Raw genomic sequence first — 15,843 nt, forward strand, 5'->3', positions numbered from 1 at the left:
ACATAGGAAAAGGAAAAGACCATTCAGTTCCTTGGGCCAGTTCTGCCATTCAATTATATCATAGATGATCTGTACTGTAACACCATTTAGCTATCTTGGTTCTGTAATCCCTTCTATCTCTGTCTCTTTATGTAGCATCCTCATTGTTCAAGTGTTGCTAATTATGGCTTGTGCCGTGATATCACAATGGGACAAGGCAATCAGAAGGACCCCAAGAACAACAGGGATTGAACCCTCACTACTGTTGTTACTCTGCACCACTCTCTACCCAACTGAGCTAACCAACCCCATTAATGCCTTTACCCCATAAAATATCTATCCACCTCACTCCAGGCAATGACTATTTAGTCTTTCTTTAAAAAAGTAATTATTATTTATATGAACTTTTTATGCAAATTCTCATTGTGAAAGTTCTTAGCAATTGAGATAAGAATTTTCCTTAGCATTTGGAAGCCCCAACATTATTGTTCGAGACACACCTGTAACCCCAACGGTTTGTGTGTAGTAAGAACACTTACTCCTAGTGTCCAGGATGATATCATAGGAACAGGAGGAGGTCATTCAGCCCCTTGAGCCTGTTCTGTCATTCAGCTCGATTGTAGCCTTTTCTCTATCTCAACTCCACTTACCCACTTTTGTTCCTTAACCCTTAATAACCCTTATCACACTTCAGGCCATACTACTTACATTCCCCTTTCGCACATAATCGGGATCCTTGTAAATATCTCTGGCGAGGCCAAAATCACAGATCTTCACCACATTGTTTTCAGACAGGAGAATGTTGCGAGCTGCCAGGTCTCTGTGAATACACTGAACACAATTCCCAGTCACTCAACATGTGGCAAGTTTCACAGATTGAGGTAGAGTTCTGTACTCGCTGCCTGGTGGAGGCCAGGTGGGGATGGTATTCTGGCCGGGCTCACCACAGAATCCCGCCCCCACCCCAATTTATCCGCCAATAATTTCAGTGCTGCTGGAAATTGAGACCATATTAAACACTAGGATAGCTTGAACAGGCTGGATTGAACAGACTAGAGATCTTTACTCCGTCAGAAGTGCTGTAACCTGCAGGCTACGGACCAGGTGCTGGAAAGTGGGATTAAAATGACCGGCTCGTTTCTTTTTTCTCTTTTTGGCCAGTGCAGACACGATGGGCTGAATGGCCTCTTTCTGCACCGTAACATTTCTGAGGTTCTATGGCTCTGAGAGAGGCCATGGGGTGACCCAATAAAGGTCTTTAAGGTTACGAAAGGGTTTAATAGGATAAAGAAAATGTTTCAACTTGTGGGAATGCAAAATTAAGGTCTGAATATCAGACAATCATCCAATTGGAGTTTCAGGAGAAACTTCTTTATCCAGAGAGTAGGGAGAATGTGGAATTTGTTGCCAAAGGGAGTGGTTGAGGTGAATAGTGTAGATGCCTTAAGGGGATGCTAGATAAACACATGAGGGAGAAAGGAATAGAAAGATATTTTGGAGAATGGTTGGAGGCGACTTGTGTAGAGCATAAACACTGGACTTGTTGGGCCGAATGGCCTTTTCGCGTGCTTTAAGTTCTATGTAAGCCAGCCACTCGAGCTTTTCTAACATTCAGCTAAATCATGGCTGATCTGCACATTACCTCCATTTACCCACCTTTTCTCCAAATCACTGGAGATTCTTATTCAACAAAACTCTATCAGTCGCAGTCTATGAAGAGAAGAATGGAAAGCAGCTAGGGTTTGGATCCTTTGGTGTGGGGAGGTGCACGCTCTGCTTGATATCATAATCACTAAGGGGTGGGCCTCCCTTCTTTGGGGCAAAGTTGGGGTCAGGTGAGTTTTCTGGCTGGATTGTGCTCACTTGATGTACAGGGTGGGATCTTGGTGGGATTCCTGTTGCCTGACAGGAGCCCGGCTCTGCAACAAGGGAGAGTCTAGTGGGACTGCAGCGTCTGGTGAGCCACTGAGGGCCGTTAAAGGGGTGGAGGAGCTACAGTACTTGTAGCAGTTGGACAAGACTAATTTAGTGCTACTGGATTCTAACACATCCTTAAAGAAACAGAAATTTTGTATAAAGGGGCTAAAGAAACTGGAATTGGGGCAGGGAAGGTTAAGGGGGGGGGGCGTTTAATAGAGGTGTTCAAAAACATGAAGGGTTTTTGATAGAGTAATCGGAGGAAACTGTTTTCAATAGCGGGGGAGTTGATAAATGACAGGGCACAGGATTACAGTAATTAGGAAAAGACCCAGACAGGAGAGTTTTCTTGATGCAGTGAGTTGTTATGGTCTGGAAGGCAGTGCCTGAAAGGATGGAGGAAGCGGATTCAATAGTAACTTTCAAAAGGGAATTCAATAAATACTTAAAAAGGAAACCTCTTCAGGGCTGTGGGCAATGTTCCCTCTAAGCTGCTTGGCCATGCAGCTGTCCGGCAAACTGAATGTTTCCGTGCGGCTGCACCCAATTTGGCCCCCTTAAGTTATCTCGTGCGTGTCTGCACAAAAATATTTAAAGGCCCATGCACTTAAACAAATCGGCTGCCCACTACCAAAGAAAAAAATAGAGGGTACATCGGCTTTGGGGAAAGAGCAGGGAAGTGGAAAAATAAATAGCTCTTTCTAAGAGCCAGCACAGACATGTTGGGCTGAATGGCCTCCCCCTGTGATGGATTAACACAGGATGTAGAGCACAGAAACAAGCCATTTGGTCTAAACAGTCCATAAACTAACCAGTTTATGCTCCACAAGCCTCCTCCCATTCTTCATCTCACTCTATCAACTCTGTTCCTTTCTCCCTCATGCATTTAGCCGCCTTCTCCTAAAATAAATCCATGTTGTTCACCTCAACCACTCTCTGTGGTAGTGAGTTCCACATTCTCACCATTCTCTGGGTAAACAGGTTTCTTCTGAATTTCCTATTGGATCTCTTGGTGACTACCTTATACGTGTAGCCCCTAATTTTCTATGAATCCTGTCATGATTGTGGGCCTTGGGGCAGCAGGAATGCAGTGTTAGGCCTTAGCCCCTGATCTTAGGCAGGACATTGGCAGAAACCCCAGTCCCAGGGGGTCTAAAAAGTTAACTCACCTCCTTATGAGAGCAACGTCGGACAATAGGAAGACCATTCTATTACTGTGGGGAGGTGTGCTTTGCTAGGTAAGAAAAATCACAACCTCAGTGAGCTAATCTCAGTTGGAGGACAATTGGTCTCTGCATCCCTGGGTTAGGGAGGGGGCGATGAGTCAACATTTCTGCTCCTGACGATTTCCAGTGACACCCCTTCCCACTAGTGGGATGGTGTGGACATTGGGAGTGATCAGAAGCTGTTGTGTCCAATACCCTCATCACAAACATTGGCTAGACTCACATATGCATGAAGTCTCAGAGGACTTCTGGGAACTAGAGCCCCCTGAAAATCTGTGCCTTCAGAAGAGGTGGGGAGTGAATTTGAGAAAAAAACTTTTTCACACAACGAGTCGTTGGGGTCTGGAATGCACTCCCTGGAAGTGTGGTAGAGACAGGTTCAATTGAGGCATTCAAGAGGGCATTAGATGACTATTTGAAAAGAAACAATGTGCAGGGGTACGGTGAAAAGGCAGGGCTATGGTACTAGATCATAATGCTCATTTGGTGAGCCAGTGTAGACATGATGGGCCAAATGGCCTTCTTCTGTGCCTTTAAAATTCTGGGAAGAACAATGTGCAACAGTTCTCTCTCTTGGCTTTGTGCTCCCTTCGAAATCATAAAGCTGGAGTTAGATGTCAGCAGTAGCTCAGTGAGTAGCACTCTCTCACTTTTGAGTCAGGAGGTTGTAGGCTCAAGTCCCACTCCAGAGGCTTGAACTCATAATCTGATGCTCCTAGCTGCAGTACTGAGGAAGCTCTGCATTGTCGGAGGTGCTACCTTTTGATGAGGCATTAAAGCAAGGTCCTGTCTGCCTTCTCAGGTGGATGTAAAAGATCTCACAGCACTGTTTTGAAGAAGAGCAGGGGAATTAATCCTTGTATCCTGGCCAAAGTTTATCTGTTAACCAACATCACAAATAAACAGATTATCTGGTCAGTTAGCTTAATGTTGTTTGCTGTGTGTTTTTCTTACATCACAACAGTGATCACCCTTCTAAAGTATGTCATTGACTGTAAAGTGCTTTGGGACATTCTGAAGTTGTGAAAGGCGCTTTATATAAATACAAGTTCTTCAACTGCCTTTAAAAATGCAACTAAGAAGCACGGATAGATCAGTTTCCCTTCTTTGGATACCTAGAGAGCTGCATACTCAAGAAAACCTTTCTAATCTCTTACATATACTACTCTGGTCAGCTCTCTTCTGATTTCCTTCATTGCTCCTCCCCAATGGTCTTGTGATGCAGTGGATTGTATCCCTACCTTTGGGCCAAAAGCTGTGCGTTCAAATCCCACTTCAGGACTTGAAGGCTATGGAAGGTGTAATCATAGCCCGGCCAAGCAGGTTGATTATCAGCCTGTAAATCCTTCCAATTTGCCTGATGGCCATACTGCAGGAGGCAATGCCAAACCATTGTAGTGCTTTGCCAAGCATAATCATGGACCAATCCAATGGAAGTCCATGGTTGCCAATGCTCTTTTAGGGCATGGTACCTGAAGGAGGAGGAGGTCCTCCCTAAACTCCAAATTTCCCATCCCATATGCTATCCCTCATGCTCTCCACTCCCCCACCTCCCTACGTCCTCACTGTACGACAACTGAGATTCACCATACAGTGGCCCACACTACTGCATTTGTTCCTAGAACCTCAATTCTGTGGAACTCCTCCCTTCTCTCAGGCTTCCCTCCGAAATGTGGGACTTCCTTTCTCCCTCAAATCCCCTTTCTCTCCCATCACCAGTCTTTCAAATCCAGGTTTGGCATCATCTCACCAGTAGTTTTAGCATTCAAGCTCATTTTGAAACTCAATGCTGTATCGATCAGTTGGCTTTGTGTTTGCCAATTTGAAATAAAAATCGATAATGAAGTCCACCTGAGTCGCAGAAATTGATTTGATGTAAGAAAGTAAAATCTGTCCTGCTCCGTGTGTTGGTTAATTGGTCAGTAGAGGCTTCAACAGTGTGAAAAACAGGTTTAGATGAAATGTTGCCTTTGGCTGTGTGGTCTCAGGCAGGCAGTTACTTTCAGCAAAAACAAAACAGATGTGCTAAAATAGTTTCCCTCTCTGGATCTTCTTGGGTTCTCTAGAACTAGCAGTAGATGGCAATGAAGAGCTGTGCAAGACAGAGAATCTTTCCTCGCCAATTGAGGAAGTCAAACCATTGAGAACTTAGCAAATACAACACGACAAAAAAGAGGAAGGAAAGGAAAAACAGAAAGATTATCTTTAGTGCCTTTCATGGCCTCAAGATGTTCCAAAGTGCTTTATGGCCAATTAACTATTTTTTGGTGTGAAGGTCACTGTTTTAACGCAGGGGGGATTTTTTTTAATGCTACCATTAGGAGATTGGTACCTGCTTTAGGATAATGGCACCAAGCTGAGCTATCCTGCTGGTTGCTGCGCTGTTCCTGCTCTAGATTGCTATCTGGTGAATCCTGCTGGAAGGGGAATGTGTATTGATGTCGGTACTGAGTTTGTTTCTGATTATTCCCCAACTATAATACTCAAATCACAGAATATTACAGCAAAGCAAGAGCTGGAGGCCATTTGGCCCAGGCTGCCTGTGCTGGCTCTTTGGTAGAGCTATCCACTCCCCCTTGCTCTTTCCCCATACACCTGTAAATGTTTCTCTGTCAAGTATTTATCTGATTCCCTTTCAAAATAGCTGCTGACATACACAGTCTAGGCTAGGGAAGATCAGATATTTGGGTGAAGTAACCTGTTCAGTGCGCACAGAAACACCTTGGCATGAGCCAACAAATCTGGGGACCTCACCTTTCTGGATGCCAGGAACTCCATCCCACGAGCCACTTGGAAGCTGTAGCAGATCAGGTCAACCAGGGTCAGGGGGCATTGCCAGAGATCGTCAACTGTCAGAGGGAAACAGAGGTTCTTAGGTTTATTTAGGAACAATCAGAAAGTTCCAGTTCAGGAGCCTTAGGTCACAATGCGCTAAATCTTTATCTACATTCTGTCCGGTATATCAACCATTTTCCAAGACATTTCCAATTTCGTGTGTTTCCTCTTATAAAGATAACAAGACTACGACTACTCCCCATCGGGGAGTCACAATGCTCTACAATGACCCCATCACACCATTTGGTAACAAGGTGTGATTCTTCCTACTGGAAAAACTCAGCAGCTCTGACAGCATCTATAGAGAGAAAGACAGTGTTAACGTTTTAAATCCGTATGACTCTTCTTCAGAACTAAAGAGAAGTAAAAATGTGGTGAAATATATACTATTTAAGGGGGATGGGGCAGGTGAAGCTGGAAAGAAGGCTGGCGATAGGTGGAGGCAAAGGAGAGATTGCAAAAGATGTCATAAACAAAAGGTCGAAGGGATATTGATGGTGGTGATACTGACTAAAGGAGGTAGAAAGCAGGATGAGCAAGTGACAGATGGCCCTAGTGGGGGTGGGGTGAGGGGAGGGGACAGTTTGGGAGAAAAGACTGAAATAGGCTAAAAGGTGGGGAGAAAACAATGAATGGAAAAAATTTAAAAAATAATAATAAAAATGGGTGGGAAAAAATATATATAAAAATTTAAAAATAAATATTTGAAGAAAGGGAATCAAAAAGGGGAGAGGATGGAGGAGAGAGTTCATGATCAACACCTTTTAGCCTATTTTGATCTTTTCTCCCACACTGTCCCCTCCCCTCACCCCAACCACACTTGGGCTGTCTATCACTTGCTCATCCTGCTTTCTACTTTTAATGTCACCATTAGCACCTCCTTTAGCCAGTATCACCACCATCAACACCCCTTCCACCTTTTGATTATGACATTTTTTGCAATCTCTCCTTTGCCTCCACCTATCACTGGCCCTCTATCCAGCTTCACCTCCCCCACCCCCTTAAACAGTATATATTTCATCACATTTTTACTTCTCTCTAGTTCTGAAGAAGAATCATACGGACTCGAAATGTTAACTCTTGTCTTTTTCTCCACAGATGCTGTCAGACCTGCTGAGTTTTTCCAGCTATTGTTGTTTTCGTTTCAGTTTTCCAGCATCACAGAATCACAGAAGTGCAGAAGAGGCCCTTCAGCCCATCAAGTCTGCACCGACACATGAGAAATACCTGAACTACCTACCTACCTAATCCCATTTACCAGCACTTGGCCCATAGCCTTGAATGTTATGATGTGCCAAATGCTCATCCAGGTACTTTTTAAAGGATGTGAGGCAACCCGCCTCCACCACCCTCCCAGGCAGCGCATTCCAGACCATCACCACCTTCTGGGTAAAAAAGTTTTCCTCACATCCCCCTAAACCTCCTACCCCTCACCTTGAACTTGTGACAGACCCTTCAACTAAGGGGAACAGCTGCTCCCTATCCACCCTGTCCATGCCCCTCATAATCTTGCACACCTCGATCCAGTCGCCCCTCAGTCTTCTCTGCTCCAACGAAAACATCCCAAGTCTATCCAACCTCTATTCATAACTTAAATGTTTTATCCCAGGCAACATCCTAGTGAATCTCCTCTGCACCCCCTCCAGTGCAATCACATCCTTCCTATAATGTGGCAACCAGAATTGCACACAGTGCTCTAGCTGTGGCCTCACCAAGGCTCTATACAACTCCAACATGACCTCCCTACTTTTGTAATCTATGCCTCGATTGATAAAGGCAAGTGTCCCATATGCCTTTTTCATCACCCCACTAACATGCCCCTCTGCCTTCAGAGATCTATGGACACACACGCCAAGGTCCCTTTGTTCCTCAGAACTTCCTAGTGCCATGCCGTTCATTGAATACTTCCTTGTCAAATTATTCCTTCCAAAGTACATTGCCTCACACTTGTCAGGGTTAAATTCCATCTGCCACTTATCTGCCCATTTGACCATCCCGACTATATATGCCTGTAACCCAAGACACTCAACCACACTGTTAACCACCCGGCCAATCTTTGTGTCATCCGCAAACTTACTAATCCTACCCCCCACATAGTCATCTATGTCGTTTATATAAATGACAAATAATAGGGGACCGAGCACAGATCCCTGTGGTACGCCACTGGACACTGGCTTCCAGTCACTAAAGCATCCATCTGTCAACACCCTCTGTCTCCTACAACAAAGCCAATTTTGAATCCACCTTCCTAAATTACCCTGTATCCCATGTGCATTTGCCTTCTTTATAAGTCTGCCATGTGGGACCTTGTCAAAGGCTTTGCTGAAATCCATATAAACTGCATCAACTCCACTACCCTTGTCTAACACACCTGGTCATCTCCTCAAAAAATTCAATCAAATTTGTTAGGCATGATCTCCCTCTGACAAAGCCATGGCTGACTATCCCTGATCAAACATTGCCTTTCCAAGTGGAGATAGATTCTCTCCTTCAGAACTTTCTCCAATAGTTTCCCTACCACTGACGTGAGACTCATTGGCCTGTAGTTCCCTGGCTTATCTCTACAACCCTTCTTAAATAGTGGAACCACATTAGCTGTTCTCCAGTCCTCTGGCACCTCCCCCGTGGCCAGAGAGGAATTAAAAATTCAGGTCAGAGCCCCTGCGATCTCCTACCTTGCCTCCCTCAGCTGTCCGAATCTGGAGATTTGTCCACTTTTAAGCCTGCCAACACCTCCAATACCTTGTCACTCCCTATATCAAGTTGCTTAAGAACCTCGCAGTCTCTCTCCCTGAGTTCGATATCTTCACCCTCATTCTCTTGGGTGAAGACGGATGTGAAGTATTCATTCAACACTCTAGCGATGTCCTCTGGCTTCACCCATAGATTGCCCCCTTGGTCCCTTATGGGCCCCACTCTTTCCCTGGTTATCCTCTTCCCATTGATATACTTATTGAATATCATGGGATTTTCCCTACTTCTACCAGTCAGAGCTTTCTCATATCCCCTCTTTGCTCTCCTAATTGCTTTCTAATGCTCCACCCTGCACTATCTGTACTCCACTAATGCCTCTGCTGATTTGCTTCCCTTGTACGTGCTAAAAGCCTCTCTTTTCCTTCTCATTGTAACCTGAATATCTCTGGTCATCCATGGTTCTCTGGGCTCCCTATCACCCTAGAGGGGACATGTTGAGCCTGTACCTTCCCCATTTCCTTTTTGAACACCCCCCACTGTTCCTCTGTAGATTTCCCCACAAGTAACTGTTCCCAGTCTACCTAGGCCAGATCCTGCCTTATTTTACTAAAATCCACTCTCCCCCAATCCAAAACATTTTTTTACAACTTGTTGATTTCTTTGTCCATAACAAACTTAAACTGTACCATGTTGTGGTCGCTATCGCTAAAATGCTCCCCACCAACTCAGCCACCTGTCTGGTTTCATTCCCAAGCATCTGTAGTATTTTGCTTTTATCTTTGTGATTCTCCCTATATTGCCCCCCACCCCACCCCAGTCTCATTATTAATGATCTTGAACCTGTTGTTGTTCACCAATGACCTTCGTCTGGCCTACATGTGACTCCACATTCACAGCAACGTAGTTGACTCCTCTGAAATGGCTGAGCAAATCACTCAGTTGTAGGTGGGCTCACTACCACCTGCTGAAGGGCAATTAGGGATGGGCAATAAATGCTAGCTTCACCACCCACCCATCTTCTCCCATGTCCTGATTCAATTCCACCCATCCACCTTCTCCCCATATCCCTCAATCCCACCTACCCACCTTCTCCCCATATCCTTCACTCCCAAGCACCCACCTTCCCTCCATATCTGTCAATCACTTTTTCCTCCAGAAACAAATCTAATTGTCTCTTCATTCCATTTCTCCCTTTTTCTGATAACTTAACCACTAAACTGCTCACCCTTTGTTTGAAAAGTTCTCTCAATTTTCCCTCTATCATCTAACTCATGAATTTTGGATTTGAACCCTTCACAAAAAGGAATAGTTTACCTAGGTAGCTTTTCTTAAATCAATTTCCTTCAAAATTTTTAAGCACATTTATGACATTTGATATTTGAAATCAAATTAGACTCACCTTCTACCAGATCCTCAGGGTGACTGAGGATTTTCTCCACGGCTGCTCGTTTACAGATTGCATTCTCACTGGTACTGCCCCGGTTCCTGTTGTCCAATCCTTTCACTACTTCCACCATCGAGATCACCTGATTCCTCATCTTTGGCGCTCGGTCCTGCGGCATGACAGTAATCTGGTCACATCTGGAAAGCTCTGGCAGGTTAGATAGAGGGTAAAGTTCCCTCTACCCAGTCCCATCAAACACGCCAGGGCAGGCACAGGATTAGGAACATGCAGAGGCCATTCAGTCCCTCAAGCCTGTTCCGCCACTCGGTCAGATCATGGCTGATCTGTACCTCAGTCCCATTTGCCCACCATTGCTCCATTTCCCTCAAAACCTTCTTAGGCAGATGTAAAAGATCCTGCAGCACCATTTCAAAGAGCAGCAGGGAAGTTCTCTCAGGTGCCCTGGCTATTATTTATCCCTCAACCAACATTGCTAAAAAAAACAAATTCTCTGGGATTAGTTTATTACTCTTTGAGGGGCCTGGCTGTGTGCAATTTGGCTGCTGCATTTTCTACTTTACAACAGTGACCAAACTTCATTGTCTGTAAAGCGCTCTGGGATGTTCTGAGGTTGTGAGAAGCGCTACAGAAATGCAAGCATTTCTTTCTTATTCTGTGAGTGGCTCATGCAACATTTAGACGAGTTCACTAGAGTTTTCCAAAGAAATTTTTCGTTACAATGATCTTGGTATCATTTTGACGTTCTGTCTTCTTTCCAATGCTGCAATACCTTTTACTCTCCCTGGTGGTTTTCCAACTGCAGGGGCCAAGCTTAAGGTTCATGACAAAGGCTGCAGGGCAACTCCAGAAAGGAATAGGGAAGAAAGTGTAACAAGCAAAGTTCCCTACATTCACAGCGAAATGGACAAAGCCGCCATGATTAACATTGAGGTGTTTTGAAGGCGTTAATAAAGAGAACATTTCCGCTGGTGGGAAGGTTGAACACAGATTAATGATAATTGGCAAAAGAACTAGATGAGAGAGGAAGGAATTTTTTTTAATATAATGAGTTGTTGTGACCTGGAATGCGCTGCCTGAAAGTGGTGGAAACAGGTTCAATAGGAACTTCCAAAAGGACATTGAATGAATAGTTGAAATGATCAAAATTTACAGGGCTGTCAGGGAAGAGCAGAGACAAAGTGAGCAAGTAATAAAACCAGTTCAAAGAGCCATCAGAGGCATGATGGGCCAAATAGCCTCAATCTGTAACTGTACGGTTATATAATTCAATGGATGGGTTTCACCAATCTTGAAGGCAGAAGGAAGGGAGATCTAAGAGATGCAAGGACTTTTGAGGTCTTAACAAACGGTAAAGTTGGAGACTGGGCAATGAGGCTTTATTTTGACACAGTGAGGATACAGGGAAATGGAGGGGGAGTGTGTGGGGTAACCTTACCCTGTAGGGGATGAAATCTTCACGCTTGTTCCTCAAATAGTTGGAAAGGTTTCCATATTTACAGTATTCCACAATCACCATCAAAGGACCTGAAACAGCACAGAGCAAGGAGTGTTAATGTAGCCCATAATATTGCTTTCTGCTCCTCCAGTACTCCTTCAACTTTAGCTATCTTAAATATTTTAGGAGCTAGAAAAGGTGATAAGAACAGCCCTTCACACGTATTCCACTATTCAATGAGCTCATAGATGATCTGTGGCCTAACTGCATATACCTGTCTTTGCCCCATATCTCTTAATATAGTTAACTAACAAAAAAATCTATCAATAACAGCTTTAAAAATAACAATTGATCTAGTATAACTTGCTGCTTGAAGAAACCTCTACCACCCTTTGTGTGTAGCAGTATTTCTAATTTCACTCCTGGAAAGTCTAGCTCTAATTTTTTTGACTCTTAGTCCTGGACTCCCCAACTAGCAAAACTGGTTTCTCCCAATCTACCCTATCTGTTTCTTTTAATACCTTGAAAGCTTTGAAGGAATCATCCCTTAAACTCGTAAATTCCAGTGCTTATAACCCGAGAGGTGTAATCTATCCCTGTAATCTAACGCTTGGAGACCAGGTATCATTCTGGTAAACCTTTGCTGCACTCACTCCAAGGCCAATATACCCTTCCTTGATGAAACATTATCATCACATGAATCCATTTATAGATTTCAACAGACTAGCTCAATGTGAAACTATATTCAAATGCATGTCACTATTATCCCAGATTCACATCTGTCCAGTAATTAACAAAGGAAGCAGATGTTCTGCTATAATTACACTAGAATAGGCAGTAAATAATTTGTGATGCATTTGAGTGTCACTGGATCACTCAGTCCCTCATCCCAAAAATTAAAACACCGTTTGTACAAATAAGATCCCGTTTAAAATCCAACAAGCAATAATTTATTGGCTCCCTGAGAATAATTAGGAATAGATGCATTTACGAGATCAGGGTAAGTCTTGGTACTTCACTCATCATCAGTTGTTGCTGTGAACCAGTTCACACAATGACACTCCTGAGGATTAAATATAATCCTGCAGAAACATTGGCCGATTGTTTCACACCGTGTCTTACTGGAAGTGGGCATTCTCTTATTATGTGAGGTCAAATCAATCATTTCTCCACGTCTAAAATCACACACACAGTCTCACACATACATGCACGTGTGTGGGGGAGATTTTACCTCCTGCCTTCCAGTCAGAAACCAACCAAGTGGTCAATTCAAAAAGAGCATTTATCCACTGGGAAGATACACTTATGGGGAAATGGTGGCGTAGTGATAATGTCACTGGACTAGTAACCAGAGGCCCAGGCTAGTGCTTAGGGAACATGGGTTCAAATTTCACCACAGCGACTGTGTAGAACTTAATGTCAATTAATAAATCTGGAATTGAAAGCTGGTCCCAATAATGGGGACCACAAAGCTATCATCAATTGTTGTAAAAACCCATCTGTTTCACTAATGTCCTTTAGGGAAGGGAATGCGCCATCTTTAGCTGGTCTGGTCTACATGTGACTCCAGAGCCGCAGCGATGTGGTTGCCTCTGAAATGGCCTCACAAGTCTCTCAGTTCAAGGGCAATTAAGAAAGAGAAACAAATGTTGGCCTTGCCAGCAACATCCACATCCTGTGAAAGAAAATGAATAACTTACTTGTGCTCGTGGGCTTTTTTTTAATTCTTTCATAGGATGTGGGCATTGTTGACAAGGCCAGCATTTGTTGTCCATCTCTAATTGTCCTTGACCTGAGTGGCTTGCTAGGCCATTGCAGAGGGCAGTTAAGAGTCAACCACTTTGTTGTGGGTCTGGAGTCACATGCAGGGCCAGACCAGGTGAGGGCAACGGCTTTCCTTCCCTGAAGGACATCAGCGAACCAGATGGGTTTTTACAACAATCAGTGATGGTTGTCATAGTCACTATTACTGAGACTAGTTTTAAATTCTAGGTTTATTAATTGCATTGAAATGCCACCAGCTGTCATGCAGGGATTTGAACCCATGTCCCCAAAGCATTAGCCTGGGCATCTGGATTACTGCTAGTCCAGTGACATTACCACTAAGCCACCATCTCCCCATAATATTAGCTTTTGGGACCCACAGGCAGGAAGGGTGGAGCTTCCTACATTTATGTGAGTGAAGAAGGTTATATTGATGATGACATTTTGGGGTCTGAGTGGAGAAACCTTCTGGGGTGAGTGGGCATTCCTATGAGGAGGGATTGAATGGAATGGGCCCACATACTCTGGCGTTTAGAAGATTGAGAGATAAGCTCACCGAAATGTATACCATTCAGAGGGCTTGACAGGATAGATGCTGAGAGGCTGCATCCACTGGCTGGAAAGTCTAGAATTAGGGGATCGGTCTCAGGATAAGGGGCAGCCATTTAGACAGTTGTGAATCTTTGGAATTCTTTATTCCAGGAGACTGCGGATACTTAGCCGATAGGTATATTCAAGACTGAGATTGAGAGGTTTTTGGACATTAAGGGAACCATGAATAAGGTAGGTAGGTGGAGTTGAGGCAGATGATCAGAAATAATCTTACTGAATGGCAGAGCAGGCTCAAAGGCCCAAATGGTCTACTGCTGCTCCACTTTGTTGAGTCCTTGTATTCTTAAACCTCGCACATGTCACACCAAGCTGAAGCAGGTTGTGACCTGGTGAGAAGAGCTGAGAGGCTCCATTAAGTAAGTGTCCCAGAAAGACAGAATTGGCTATCCTTCACTGGTTGTATCCTGGGCATTGAGTGTGGGGAATGAATTCCCGTCTAAACGGTGATCCCGAGAACTTACTTTTAAAAAAAAATGGGTTGCTCAATTGGTCATATCTCTTAATTATCCAAGACTAAGATGCAATCCAATTGAGGAGCTTGAGATGATTGGAGGAGTATTATGGGGTAGATAAAGTGGGGTTGGGGACGGGGTAAGTCTAGAACAAGGCTACATTAGACATCAACATTAGAGCCGGACTGTTCAAGGATGATGTCAAGAAGCACAAAGGAGAGTGAAAATCTGGAACTCGATCCCCTAAAAAGCTGTGGAGACTGGGAGCCCAATGGAAAATCTCTCCCATTTATGTAGCCATCTCGTTTATTAAATAAAATCCACAATAATTAATTAATCAAGGCCAACAGGCAATGTGTTGATACATTTGGAGGAACCTTTAAGTGTTGAAATTATAGGGAATGCCTGATTTAGTACAACAACTACAACTTGCATTTATACAACACCTTTAATGTAATAAAATGCCTCAAGGTGCTTCACAGAAGCAATTATCAAAACAAAATTTGACATAAGGAGATATTAAGGCTGGTGGCCAAAAGCCCCGTGCCTACATAATAGGGACCATCTTAGGAGACAGAGATAGAGAGGTTCAGGGAGGAAATCCCAGAACTTAGGCCTAGGCAGCTGAAGGCACAGCCAATAATGGCAGAGCAACTAAAATCAGGCAGCGGGTGATCAAGGGGGTTGTCCAACCCAACTGTCTGCCTCTCTTCCGCGGCTATGTTTGCGGCTGGGTATCCGTGGAGAGGGAGCATGCAGTGTTTGCTGGCACTGTCGAAGACTTCTGTGTTCGGAGAGCACAATGATGACTGGGGTGTTTTGTTGATCCTCTTAATCACATTTTGATTTAATGTTTGTAAGTTTCCTTCAAATTTCGTCTTTGTTTTTGCAGTTTCCCTAATTTAAGGGGCTGCTTTTACTTTGTCCCTAATTTTGTTAATTTAGTTTACTTGGTTGTCTCAAAAGAGCCAAAAGTCAGGGTTGTGTAAGGCATCAGAATTGGAGGAGTGCCGATGTATTGCAGGACTGTGAGATGGAAAGAGTTTCAGAGACAGGGAGAGGGAGAGGGCATGGAGGATTTGAAAACAAGGATGAGAATTTTAAAATCGAGATGTTGTGGGACTGGAAGCCAAGGTAGGGAAGCAAGTAAGGCGTGATGGGACAATGAATGAACAATACCAAGAGGTGCAGATGAACAACACTGAATGGCATGCCTCAACTGAGAGTTATGAAGGTTAACACAATGGCCCCTGGTGTTCCTATTTACCATTTGCTTTTGTGCAGGCTCCTAGGAGGTTGACAACATTGAGATGGTTTCCAATGTGGATGAGAATCTTCAGTTCTGACATCAGTGCCTTGTGTTCATTCGCTGTGGCTCCATCTAAACAACGGAGAATTCACATCCACATTAACCCAGAAAGATTCCATTGCTACCCTCCACAGATAACATTCTCCCATTGGCTCCCACTCTGTTACCTTCAACTGTCAGCCGTTTAACACTGTGGCCAAAAGAACAGGTCAGAG

The 15,843-nt window shown here is 44.0% G+C and overlaps 1 protein-coding gene across 2 annotated transcripts in view; it reads right to left on the bottom strand.

Annotated features, from left to right (window-relative positions):
* flt4 (fms related receptor tyrosine kinase 4) overlaps window positions 1-15,843 on the bottom strand; it is a 229,774-nt gene that overhangs the window by 16,432 nt on the left and 197,499 nt on the right. For both annotated transcript variants that reach the window (XM_041193455.1, XM_041193457.1), the window contains 5 exons: window positions 15,587-15,700; window positions 11,492-11,580; window positions 10,051-10,204; window positions 5,877-5,971; window positions 688-810 (listed from right to left, as the gene is read on the bottom strand). In XM_041193455.1, coding sequence (XP_041049389.1) covers window positions 688-810; window positions 5,877-5,971; window positions 10,051-10,204; window positions 11,492-11,580; window positions 15,587-15,700 — 575 coding nt within the window. The remainder of the gene's footprint in view (window positions 1-687; window positions 811-5,876; window positions 5,972-10,050; window positions 10,205-11,491; window positions 11,581-15,586; window positions 15,701-15,843) is intronic.

The sequence above is a fragment of the Carcharodon carcharias genome, chromosome 8, assembly GCF_017639515.1.
Source record: "Carcharodon carcharias isolate sCarCar2 chromosome 8, sCarCar2.pri, whole genome shotgun sequence".
NCBI lineage: Eukaryota > Metazoa > Chordata > Chondrichthyes > Lamniformes > Lamnidae > Carcharodon > Carcharodon carcharias.